The sequence below is a fragment of the Phyllostomus hastatus genome, unplaced genomic scaffold, assembly GCF_019186645.2.
Source record: "Phyllostomus hastatus isolate PE091 unplaced genomic scaffold, TTU_PhHast_1.1 phas_contig_477, whole genome shotgun sequence".
NCBI classification, from domain to species: Eukaryota; Metazoa; Chordata; class Mammalia; order Chiroptera; family Phyllostomidae; genus Phyllostomus; species Phyllostomus hastatus.
Genome location: NW_025333889.1, coordinates 5,002,438 through 5,015,435, shown reverse-complemented (window position 1 = coordinate 5,015,435; position 12,998 = coordinate 5,002,438). Strand labels below are relative to the sequence as shown.

Below are 12,998 nucleotides of genomic sequence, written 5' to 3'. Positions count from 1 at the left end.
TTTCCAAAGATTCCTCACCAAATGAATGTAGTGCATTCTACTGTTGAAACTGAGCCCTGGCTGGTGTGGCTCAGTAGGCTGAGTGCCAGGGCCTGAGAAGCAAAGGGTCGCTGGTTCGATTCCCAGTTAGGGCACATGCCTGGGTTGCGGGCCAGGTCTCCAGTTGGGGGCACACGAGAGGCAACCACACACTGATGCTTCTCTCCCTCTCTTTCTCCCTCCCTTCCCCTCTAAAAATAAACAAAATCTTTTAAAAAATTGAACTACTTTGAGCTAATAGTTTAAGCAGTGTGACACGGCTGTCCTGTATCCTATATTTCCTTTGAAGACTGTAAGATCCTACAGCCCCCCTGTAGCTTTGCTGCAGAGCCTTGGGGTGCCTTGACGGACAGTTTGGGAACCGCATGTACTCTCCAGATCCCTGCTTCTCCCTCCACTCCATTCCACCCCACAGTCTATTCAAAGCTGGAGCCAAAGCCACTCAGTTTCAGACCAGATGAAAGCACCAGAAAGAACTGAGCCAGAGGACGTCCTCGCTCTGAGAACCATTACGACGGGGCATTCTGAAAGTCACAAAACAATGACCAGGTCACTAAGACAGAAGCTCTAAAAATAAACCTGACAATACAGAGGCCTTGGCCAGCAGAGGTGCATCTTGGGGCTCTCTCTGGTGGGGGGGGCGAATCAGAAGGGAAGGGCCTGCGGAGGGGGCGGTGGGCACAGAGGACGGTGGGGGGCGTGTTTACAAAGCTGAGTCACTACTGCATCGTGGGGCAGCTCCTCCTCCGGCCCTCTCTGAAGTTCTCATCCCTCCCCTGTCCCTGGGCAGAGGTTCCCATCAGCCCTCTCACCCAAGGCTGGGGGGCAAAGGACAGCAAGGACATCACGTCTTTGTCCTGCTTCCTCCTCCTTTCTCTTCTCTGTCCCACCCCAGGCTGGAAGGGGCTGGCCTTTCCCACCACACCCTGGGTTCTTTGTGGAAAACCAGACAATCAAGTGTACACACCTGGTTCGTGCTTTAGAAAAAAAATTTTTTAATGTATTGATTTGCAGGAGTGAAGAGAGAGAGAGAGAGAGAGAGAGAGAGAGAGACGGAGAGATATTACCCTGTTGTTCCACTTACTGACACATTTATTGGTTGATTCTTGTATGTGCCCTGATGGAGGGCCGAACCTGCAACCCTGGTGTATCAGAACAACACTCGAACCAGATGAGCTACCCAGCCAGGGCCTGGTTCTTGCGTTCTTGACGATAGTTTAAAAGATTTAAAACATCTTTTCCAGTAGGGCCTGGACTTCCAGGCTGCCGGCTTGCTGGGGACTGGCCAGCCCTGCTTTGGTGGTCAACAGCTGAACGCTGACATCTTCCCGCCTCTTCACCCGCTCCCTCCAGACTGATGCCGCCACTGCCCGCCCTGCCCGCTGCGGAGCACCGGCTGCTGTCTGAAATGATCCGCTTGCCGTCTCCTCTCGCTAGAATCTGATGGAAGGGCATCCGTCTCCTCCAGGAAATACCTCCTGTCCTCTGGCCTCGAGTCTTGCTACTGTGGAAACCAAAAACTCTTCATGGTTGGTATTTTGTAAAGGACAGGGAAGGCTCCTTGTAGCTCTGAGGCAAGTTCCTAAAAGAAGGATCCTTTCAAGTTTCCTCTCTTACCTCAGACTTGAAAGCACCACAGACATAATCATCACTTCTCCCCCGAACGGGCCCCGCTGCTGTGGTTTATAGAGCCTCCCAGCGTCCCAGCCCCTCCCGGGTGCTTCCTCGGGTTCCCCAGTCAACCTCTGGGGCAGCTTCCCTTCATTTGGTAACTTACTCCGTCGCTTAGGAATGAGAGTCTCTACCAACTTAGAATGTCTACCCTTTCTGGAAACCTCTCGTCTCAAGCAAACGAGCACTATAAAGGAATGGAGAGAGTTAAAGACAGCAGCAAAGCGACCGGTGGAGGACGTGTGTATGTTGTGAAAGCGACCACTAAGGGTCCTGTCTGAGAGGCGAGGCTGAGGCTGCAGGCTGTGTCCGGCGAGTGTTACACTCTCGGGAAGCTCACGCCGACGCGCCCCGGAGCCGGGAGCCCCGCGCACGTCTTTTTCTCGTCGCGGCCCCGGGTCCGCGGCCCCGAGAAAGGAGAGATGAGAGCAGCACCCAGTTAAAGACTGTAGGAATAGTTTAATTCGTATGTCTCAATTCATTACATAATAATATCACAGTCTATTTTACAAGTTAAATGTATGAGAATGTATGAAATAGAAACGGTAGGAAAAGACTAAACGTGGGTCAAGAACAGGAGTTTTCCAAAGCCGGGGCCGGAGGGAGCTGTGTCTCCGGCAGGACCCGAGGAGGAGGAGGAGGAGGAGGCGGCGGGGAGGCGGCGGGAGGAGCGCCGCCCGGTGTGTGTCCGTCCCGCGTTTCCCCTGGGATGGGGTCGGGGCGCGCTCTCTGCCCTGGTCTGAGGTGGGGAGTTGAGTCCGGTCAGCGGGGCTGGCAGCTTGAGGGAAGAAAGCCATCTGGTTACCCACGCAGAGCTGGTCCCCTGGCGGCCGCAGGCAGGTTTTGTCGTGGAGGGAATCGGGGTGGAAGTGTCAAAATTAAATGTGTGGAGGAAAAAAGTAAACGGTTTCCTCCTTCCCCCCCAAAACGCAAACTCTTGAAATGCACGTACATTCTTCTCTCAAACGTAGAACAGTCTCACTCTGGATGTGCTTACGAGAAGATCGTCGTCGAAAAACTTTGTCTCTATGATCACGTTCCCACTGCGGGCAAGAAGGGGAGGCAAGACGGCTGCGTTAGGCGACAGGTTTCGTTTCTGCCAAATGGTTTCAACCTGGGCCCGTGGACACACACCCACCCAGAACCTTGGCCTGTGGACATTAAAATCTGTGTCTGTAATGTGGTTAGAAGCCTAATATGACATTTAGCTTGTGTGACTACGTTTGTCTTTCTTGGGTTCGGACGGAGGTCAGAAGAGAGAGCACGTCTTAATCCTCGGTACACGTAAGGTCCTTGGTCGAGTGCTCTGCACACGCGGTGCTTACACACACGACTGGCTTTCTGATGACCGTGCAACCCGCAGGCCGCAGGGCGGCATTTCCCCTGCACACCGCTGTTCTCCTCACTTGGGGTAATGCACTCTGCTCTTCTTTTGGGGAACCACCCGTCTCCAGTCCACGGGTCGGTCAGGTGGCCCCGACCTCACCGGCAAAGGGGTGGGCACGGGATGTAATATGGGCCGACGGGACTCTCTTCCCTAAGCAGGACCCTTCCCTGCGGCTGCTCCTCGAGGGAACCGTGCACAGGTTCCTGCCACCTGCATCTTGCGAGCCGCCCAGAGCTCAGCCCTCTCGGCTCCGGCGCGTTAGCCGGGGCCGGTTTCTACGGCGTGCAACCAAAGGGCCCCAAACGGTACACCTGTGCTGGGCAGAGTAGAACTGCATTTTTCTTGGTGGGTCTCTCAGTGTTTCAAAACCAAACCATTTTTGAACCGGGTGAAGGGCAACAGAGGTGCTGTCTTTGGGTTCTAAGCACTAATATGACTTCAGCAACCTCAATTACGTTACCGTAGACTTACTGGTTTTAATATCTGAAAAGAAGTCAGGCCTGGCCAAGGAGTCAAATTATGCTTAATAGAATATAAAAAATGCCTTCTACATACGACACTGTACTTTCCCGGAGTAATTAATAGCCAGCAGATACATTTTTGCTGGTAATTAATTTAAAAATAGGTAAATAAGGAATTTAAGATCTGAATGGCTTATAGAATATAAAACACTATTGTAGTTAAAAATCTACTGAAGATTTATAAGTAATCTCTACTTGGAAATTCAACGTGGCTCCCACGAAGGACCTGGTTAGAGAGATGACCCAACACCACACAGTGATGGTCTGTGTGAACACGTCATTACTGGGTACTATCACTACAACTTCTGAAAGACTAGTATCTGTTCCTGAGAGAAGACGGGTGGGCAGTTATTGACAGTGTTTTTGGACAAGTGACCAACTAATAATTCTCTGGGCTAGAAGCACTGCTATTAAAATGGTAAGCTAGTCTCTGAAAAACTGCAACCAAATATTACCCTCTAAAACAGAATGGGGACTTTGCCAGGTTCTGTTCAAGGCCGTGTAAACACAGTACAGAGCACGAGAAGTCTGGTGATCGGGAGAGGGGGAAGTCAGCATGGATGTAACACAGTATACGCCAGCGTCCTTCCATGTCACCTCACTTCATTCTCACTGCACCTCTGTGAGAGAGAACGATCCATTCTGTGTTTAGAGAGGAGAAAAATAAGGCCCAGAGAGGTCAAGTAGATTGTCCGAGATGACACAGCTCGTCAGGGGTAATCAGGAATTTAGTCTAAAGGCCTAGTCTAAAGTTGTATGTCCTTTCCATTCCATCACACTTTTCATTTGACAGAAGTCAGTCAGTGGTAAACTTGGACACCCCAGGGTACTCTTTTTTACCCTCGTTTTCAGTGTGGGCTGCCGCCTGCCTGCCGACCAGGGCCACGAATCCCACCGCCTGGAACGCCCGCTCCCAGAAACACCCCCCAATCCTGCGGCCTGCGCACTCACGTTAGCACGCTGGCGGGCATCATCTGGGACTCAGGCGCCGCTTCTATCAGGGACTGCCAGGTGTTTGTGGAGTTGGGGATCACAAAGCCGAACTCGAAGAACCACTCTGGGGGAAGGAGGAGAAGCAGGTCAGTGGGCATCCCAGACACTGTCCCCGGGCTCCTCGTCCCCCTCCTCTAGAGCGGGCCTCTTTTCACCCCCAGAACCACCGATGGGGCCAGCAGAACCCTCCCAGGGCTGAGGCATGAAAGAGGACCCCTCTGAGCTTGTCCCCTGAGCCACACCAGAGGCCCGTTCCCTGTGCTCTGCGGTCCAACGGACGAGGGCCAGTGGGCTCGTGGAGTGGACGCAGAGTTTTCTGCAGAGGCTGGGTGTCAATTATACACAAACACAGAACGGGCCTTTTCACTTGCAGTTTGAGCTCTAGGACACACATGTGCACTCTTACACTTGACGGAGACAACTCAGTGCCGAGCGGCCTGCCACTCAGATCTGTGTGAGACCATGGGGAGCACGGTGCCAGGCCCCGACCAGCAGCTTCCCGTGACCGTGTTCCAACACCACGTCAGCGACACAGCAGGCGCTGGCCTCAGGCCCACAGCGTCAGAAACCCTTTTGTTGGGCTCAGAGCCCCTGCTAGTGACAACTTTGTTCTGACTGGTTCTCACCGGGGTCCCCGATATTGCAGTATGTAGGAATCCTGTCACAACCTGAGCTGTAAAACGAATGTCACCACAACAGTGCTTTATAGTTTGCTGGTCTCGCCCTTTGCCCCGGTCACCCTGAGCCTGGGTTCCAGGCGTGGAATACCTTCTAGGCATTGCCCTTTGAAGTAAACTTTTTGTTCCAGGCGGAATTTTTCCATCTGCTCTGCTGAAGAGAAGTTCAGTTCTCGGGATACTGCCTTGCACTTGAGAATTTTCTTGGGAACACGGGCTGGCAAAGAAAAAGAAGTATTGAAGCCAGTCTCAATGAAAAACCACGTGACTACGGTGCTTCGAGTTTCTTGAAGCTGATCTAGAAAACCCATCGTCTGTGTTAAGTTTTAGAGAACGCCTTAGTAACAGAACTGCGCTTTTCAATTAAGGAAGTGCCCAGCTGGTCAGGTGTGTGTGACTGGAAGCTCAAGGAGCATCAGCTTTAGTGCATTTAAGGGCCTTACCCAGCTGCTCTCATCAGGGAGGGGCTGAGTGGGCCCCTTCCCTCTACTGTGTTGTACTGGTTGTAACCCCTTAGTTTTTCTTTTATTTCAGGGAAATAAAAATGCAAATTTTATTTTGGAAAAAAAAGTTGAGATCTTTGGGTATATTCTACTGCTAAAATTTTAACAGAAGTGGGTTTGGGAAAGTGGGAGACAGAAACTTAAGACACGAGAAATCTCGGTAACACACGTGGATTGACCTGCTGAGCCGCCAGGACTCACCCCCTTGTTAGGTCTGCATTAACTTGCCTCCCCGACACTTAGGCCCTGTCCCCCCCACACATCACAGCCCTGGGGGACACAGGGCTGGAGAGTACCTTCATGCTCCACTCCGGGGACGGACAGGTCTTCCGTTCCTTGCCAGAGTATCTTCCCTGTCTCAGCATCCCGGAGGTTCATCCAGTTTCTGGTCAGATACGTTGAGGAAAGTAAGACACTGAAAGTGACTCCTACTTTGTCCTTCACCTAACTGCAAGTGCCATGTAAGCAAGTAAGGATGTGGGAGAGTCCGTAAGACATTGAAAGGAAGAAGCATGACACCCAGAGGAGACATTTTTATCTACAACATAAGAACCCAAGGCCTGTACACATCTGGAAAGAGGTGGAAAGTGAATGGTGCAAATTTAAATTTTCCAACGGAATAGGACCAGCTAAGATAAAAGACCTAAGGCAGTAGGCATGGGAAGCATCCCAGAGAATGACTCAGGCCAATCACTGTACAGTGAAGATCACAGTCGGTAAGTTTTACTTGCAAGTCCAGAGCTCTAGCAGCTTTTCAGCGGCCTGCTCTCAAATATGAGAAGACAGCTAAGCACCACCAGCAACCCAGGAAAGCATCTACTATGAACGACAGGCCAAAACAAAGAGAAAAAAGCAATGTAAAGGATAAAAGAGACTACAGAGGAAGATACAAATTTTTAAAAAGGAGCATTAAAAACAAACAGTGAAAACCACCCCAGACAACATAACCTGTACACACACTAAACATTATATACTGCCCTGGCTGGTGTGGCCCAGGGGACTGAGCACCGGCCTGCTACCAAAGGTCCGATTCCCAGTCAGGGCACGTGCCTGGGTCGCAGGCCAGGTCCCCAGTAGGGGGCACCCAAGAGGCAACCACACATTGATGTTTCTCTCCCTCTCTTTCTCCCTCCCTTCCTCGCTTTCTAAAAATAAAATAAATAAAATCCTTTAAAAATAAAAAAAATGTATATACAATTGAATTTTGTATAATTTTGGTGATTTTCTCTGGCTCAAGATTACAACTTTTGAGGCTGGTCAATTGATAGTTTCTTTCAGTCAGAAAACACCTTCTAATATAAGTAATCGTATTTTCTAGCTTCTGTACTGTTCATCAAACAATAAATGAGTCAATAATACCAATTAAAAAAAAGAATGCTCAGAGAACAAAAAGGAAGTCTAGAAAATATACCTCTTGATAGCAGAACCAAACAACTCAAAGCAAAGGTTGGAAAACAAAGCTGAAGAACTCTTTCAGAAAGAAAAAGACAGCAAGGATAGGAAGCAGGACATTAAAGATACAAAAAGCTCACACTAGTCCAAGAGGTCGACATCTAACTAATAGAAGTTTTGTTACAGGGTGCAGCCAAGAGGGGGGACCTCAAATGGGCATTTGAAATGGGGTCCAGAACTCAAGGTGTCTAGGAGATTTTAAGATATCTTCACCCCTTCCCCCACAGGTGAGAGTTGGGGGAAGGGGCACACGGAGCAAGAACACGCAGGGCTATTTTGTACAGCAACAGCTTTGCAGCTAACCCATGGCATGGTCATTTAACATACCTATAGCCTTCGGCTGGTCACTTAGATATGCTAAATAGCTGTGGCCATGCTCTGGGCCAGGGGGATGGAAAGGGACTCTCCCACCCAAGATGTGAATGGGGGGGCAGGTCCTTCTAGTAACAGCGCCTGCGTGGGAGCTCGGAGAAGATTGGCTCCATGACAAGGGGCCACACCTGCTCAAACCCACGATGGCAGCCAGAAAAGCTGGAAAGGATGGGAGATTGACGGCAAGTGTGGCTGAGTGTGGGAGGAGTTGGAAATGGGGCTGCAGAGGAAGATTGGCGCAGGGATTTAAACCCAGACGCGGCAGCCATTGGAGGGAGAACCATGCGGTTTTGGCTGAGTGGGGACTCCTGTGGCCTGGGGGAGAGAGGACCACGTGCCTTTGCCAGAATGGGGACCCCCGCAGCTTTAGAAGGCGGAACCACCACCCGGCTTTAGCAGAGATCCCGGCGACACAGCTGAGGGTGCCGGGAACCAAGGGAGGTCTCCCAGCCAAGACGGATTACTGGGAAGAACCGGGGGCTGCCTGAACCAAGGACTTCTATTTCCTTTCCTGAGATACGGTACCCCACACTGGGCAAAGGCGGAAGGAAGGACTGTGTCTGTTTGTGGATGTTTTAAGGGACTTTAAGATTTTGATGAAGACATTAGGTCACTACTTTAAGTTTGTATAGCATTAAATAAACATTTATTTTCCTTTTCACGAATCTCTGGCATTGAGGACATCTTTCCTATAGGTGGCGGACATAATGGACCTGGGGGTTCCTTTCAGTAATAGTGTATCGTCCCAGGTCCCCCTTGTTGTTCGGTAACAGTTTGAGAAGGAACAGAAAAAACAAAAGAGAAGAAATCATCAATGAATTAATTCAAGAAAACTTCCCATATTAAAAGGGTTGAACAAGTGTCCAAGTCACATTGTTGTGAACTTGCAGAATGTCAAGGTTAAAGAGAAGCTCTCAGAGAGAAAACAAATTGTCACATGAACAGTCAACATCAGAATGGGAAAAAAAATTTAGAATGAAACAGATTGTTCAACGGTAACTCTGGAAGATAGAAAAAACATGGAGCAGTGCCTTTGAAATTCTCGGGGAAATGATTCCTAAAACTGAAAAAAAAAATTACTTTCTCAAGAAACCAACGGTAATATGCTCCTTCAAAAACAACATGGAACAGGCTGGAAGGGAGAGAGAAAGCCCGGACAACTGAGGACCGGAAAAAAAAAAAAAAAAAAAAGACAGGGACCACCAAGGAAGGGGATGACACTGGATCTAGAAAACAAGGGACCTACAGTAAGAGACAGGTGACAATGTCCCTGCAGTGACAGTGAAGGAGAGACCCCAGAGTTAACAGCTCTTTAGCAGGCCTGGAGGGTGCCTGGGGGTCCAGACATAAGCAGGTCAGAATGCTCAGGGATTTTCTCTTAAGACGATGAAGTTCATAGAATGTATTTACATGGAAAGTAGAATTATACAATTAGGGGAGATGTGAGGATTACAGCACATTAGTGAGAAGTATGGAAAACCTAAGCAAATGAATAAAAAAACAAGAAACAAGACGATTCTCAACATCAGGGACGAGACGAGCGAAGGCGGCACCGGGAGCGAGCGGCAGCCACAGCAGGCTGCACGGCCCCCCGCAGGCGGGGCGCGCAGACTCACAGCAACAGAAGCGCGGGCTGCGGGGCCAGGGCAACCACCCCAGGGGGCTGCGGGGAGAAGGGTGCGCCTGTGTGGTCAGGTGTAAAGTGCAGAGAGAGAATAAAACCACTTTCCATAGTGGCAGGTCAATAAATAATGCCTAAAGTGTAAACATTAAGACAGAGTCGGAGTGTGCTATTAAGAAATATCAAGAAAAGCACCAAGTAAATCAGCTAGAAAGCACTGAAAACAATTTGCTCTGGGGAGTAGGAAACAGGAGGGGGAGGACATGCTCTTCATCAGAAACTGGGTAGGGCAATGCACACACCCAACTTTGATAAAAATATAGATCAAACGGAAAAACACCCAAGTTTTATTGCTTATTTTTAAAAACAATAGACAAATCATCGAAGGAAAAGAAAATTAACATTAACTATGCATGGAGGCTCAGTATGAGAAAGATGATTACCATCTGTGAAGAGACTGAGCTTCAGATAAATAGTTGATATAGCTTACGTCTTCCTTTCCTTTTTCCTTCCCCTTCCCCTCCCTCCCCCTCCCTCCCCCTCCCTCCCCTCCTCCCTCCCCTCCCCTCCCTCCCCCTCCCCCTCCCCTCCCCCTTCCCTTCCCCTCTTCCCTTCCCTCTTCCCTTTCTTTCTTTTTTTTTGCTATCTGGCAAACAAACCCTCTTCCCAACAGTACCCTGAGGTCTCCATTGCCCAATGGGAGGCAGTGACTACTTTGCACTATAGCAGCTGGAAGATCCAGAACATTCTTTCCTGGTCCTGGTGCAGCTAGAGGCAAGCACATGACCTAGGCTTGGACACCTGGGTTCCTAGTTCCAGGCCCGTGAAACCGCAGTCACACAGGACTTGAGGAAAAGAAAAGTCAGCAGTTCTTCAGGGTGGGCAGCAGCTGGTGCCGCCCTGACCTTTCCCACAGTGTGGCCACGGCTGTGGGCCCTGGTCCTCCACTGCCAGGCAGTTTTCAAAGCCCCAGGAGAGCCCTGAACAACAGTTTTTCAGAATCATTATGTGTGCAATGGTGCTGCTCTTAACCCCCTGGAGAGATGCTTCCTACGTTTTGCTGCTATATAGGAAAAGTCACAGAAGACAACCCAAGGTTATCCAGTAGCGTGCCTTCCATGTGACGGGTGCACTAGCTTCCCGTGCCCTCACCCTGCTTGTGCGCCCCTGCGCAGACCTCCCGCTGCTCTGGAGTCTCGCTGGCTGTGCTACTCTTGGGCCGGTTTTGCACAATCCTAACAAACCCTCCTTCTGCGCTCGTGGCATCGCCAGGGACTGCTGCTCTTCCGCACCTGGGTGGTTTTCTCTCCTCGGCTTCGTATTTCTAAACTCCACTTAAAAATAAAAAGCTCAATTCAAAAGCGAGTCAAAAGTATACATACTTGCTTAGGTCATGTCTTACAATTCTAATTACTATAAATATTCTTACCCATCCTGGGGTCTCCATGTTAAGAGAAAGCTTCCCCACCTGGAGAAATAAAACAATAGAGGCTGCTGCTTGAGCAAGGCTACTCTGAGCTCAGGTCTAGACAGAGTGGCCTTAGACACAGAAGCCCAAGCTTTTCAGAAGGCACAATATTCATTCAACCTCTCTCTACAGACGTCTTTGACGCACCGACACAGACGCAACGGACACCAGACTTTTTAAAACAAAGCTAAAGTTACTTCTGAAGCTCCAGGCTCACATTCGAGTGGGGCGTTCTAGCAAAACTACTGCGATAACAGCCGTGGAGAAGGGGCTCCCCTCACAGAGCCACAGCTGGACGAGACACAGCAGCTGCCAGAGGGGCATTACTGCCGCCGGGCCAGGTCAGAGAGAAGAGCCTCAGTAAGTAAGTGAGAATCAGAGAAATGAAAACACGGCTCCATTCAATGACGACGGGACGGAGGCTACTTAGAGCCCATCCCAGTTCCATAATTTTAGGGGTGAAAAGGAATGCTCTTAGTCCATGGTAGAAGTGCAGCCGTTTGGGAACAACTTTATAAATCATAAGAATACAAATCCATGATAGCTTATGAGTACAAATAAAAATTGTTAAGGTAGGTGTCTTAAAATAAGAAAAGCTGGTTCTCTAGAGAGGGGGCATACTTGGCTAAAAATGTTGGAAATGAAAGGCAAGTTCTGATGGCTGGTCATTATGCTGAAAACATTTTTGTTTTAACAGCTTTTTGACAGCCAGATTTTTCAGAGGAAAAGATCCTGAGTTTCAAGACTCAAAGGTCAAGTCACTTCCAATCTTGAGAGAGGACAGGATTAGGTGGACAAGCTTTAAGGAAGGGTGCTGGGGACTATTTATAAATACCACCTTCTGGGTCAGCCGGGTCTTACGGGACCAGATTACCCGGCATTCATCACGCAGATCGCGGACATCCAATTGATTAGCATCCTGGACCAACCAGGAATGCAGAACTGATCGGCTCAAGGATGTGACTTTACTATGAGAATCGGCAACTTCCCTTCTCAGAACCCTTCTGGATTTTTGCCTAATTGTGTTTCCAAATTCTAAGGCCCTTGAATAAATCTTTGTTGTTTATTTCTTAAGAAACAACAAAAACTAAAACAACACCCCCCCCCCCCAAGCACAAAGGGACGCTCGCTCACTAAGGGGAACCGGGGCTCAGAGGAGAGCTGTCCTTGGTAGCCTCTTATTTGCAGCCAGGCAGACAAAAGCAGCACTTTCAGATGTGCAAGTAAGAGCATCTTAAAAATAAGCTTCAGGCCCTGGCGGGTGTGGCTCAGTGGACTGAGCAAGGGCTGCGAGAGCCAGAGGAACTGTTTCCAGTTCAATTCCCAGACGGGGCACAGCCTGGGGTGCAGGCCAGGTCCCCAGTAGGGGGCACCCAAGAGGCAACCACACAGTGATGTTTCTCTCCCTCTCTTTTTCCTTCCCTTCCCTTCTCTCTGAAAATAAAAAAATCTTAAAAAAAAAATAAGCTTCAGAACTAAAACCATAAACTTCAGAGCAAAATCAACCGTTTGTAAAGTGTCAAGCCTTAGGGGAAATTAAGAAAGGAAATGAAGATAAACATTATGGAACACTTGCAAGAATGAGACACTTGGCTCACCGCGCAAGGTTGCGAAAGCCCTCTTAGGTTTTAAAGAACACATGTGGTCTGGTATGGTTTAGGCTCAGCCCAGGGCAGGGGCTGACCTGAGGCAGAGAAGGCACGCGTGCAGGTGCTGATGGTGGAGTGGGTAGGGAAGGCTGGGGGTTTGGAAGAAACCAGTTGATGAATGGGGTATTAGGGAAATTTCCTCGAGAGATGTCAATGCAGGAACTGGGATAAAGGATTTAAAATATTTTGTATCAACCATCTAGAAGCATTTTGGAATGAGTACACAGGCTCCTGGAGTCTATTAGTTTTCAATGGAAATGGTCAACATTGATATTTATCTATTGAACAGAACAGATCCACTGTGCATGCCAGTACCTCACTGGCCAGCTGAGGGAGGGGGGAAGAGGGAGGGATGTTAGGGGAGGAGAAGAGAGTAGAGACAGGGAAGAGGGAGGACAAAGATGAGGAGGAAAGAAACACAGCACACACACAAACAGAGGGAGAGAAAGACACAAGGGAGGGAGTAAAAGGAAAGAAAGATACTCAGAAAAAAGAGACAAACACAACCCAGAGCCAGAGCCAGAGCAGAAGGGAACAAAAAGGAAGAGCTTGGGAAGTTCAGAGACGAGAATCCAGTCTTTCCTGCTTTAACACTGGACATGAGTTGTGGTGATGACTGGCTTTCATGGAATGTTTCAGAACTGA

General features: G+C 49.3%; 1 protein-coding gene across 2 annotated transcripts in view; it reads right to left on the bottom strand.

Moving 5' to 3' along the window:
• Positions 1-2,160: 2,160 nt before the first annotated feature.
• The window catches only part of PDE6D (phosphodiesterase 6D), a 40,569-nt gene continuing 29,731 nt past the window's right edge, over positions 2,161-12,998 (bottom strand). Inside the window, exons 2-6 of one of the 2 annotated variants that reach the window (XM_045845710.1) lie at positions 6,088-6,176; positions 5,380-5,505; positions 4,570-4,675; positions 2,663-2,753; positions 2,161-2,533 (exon numbers count right to left, since the gene is read on the bottom strand). In XM_045845710.1, coding sequence (XP_045701666.1) covers positions 2,672-2,753; positions 4,570-4,675; positions 5,380-5,505; positions 6,088-6,176 — 403 coding nt within the window. In that variant the 3' untranslated portion in view covers positions 2,161-2,533; positions 2,663-2,671. Of the gene's footprint in view, positions 2,754-4,569; positions 4,676-5,379; positions 5,506-6,087; positions 6,177-12,998 lie in introns of both variants that reach the window. The other variant, XM_045845709.1, reaches the window with a different exon arrangement.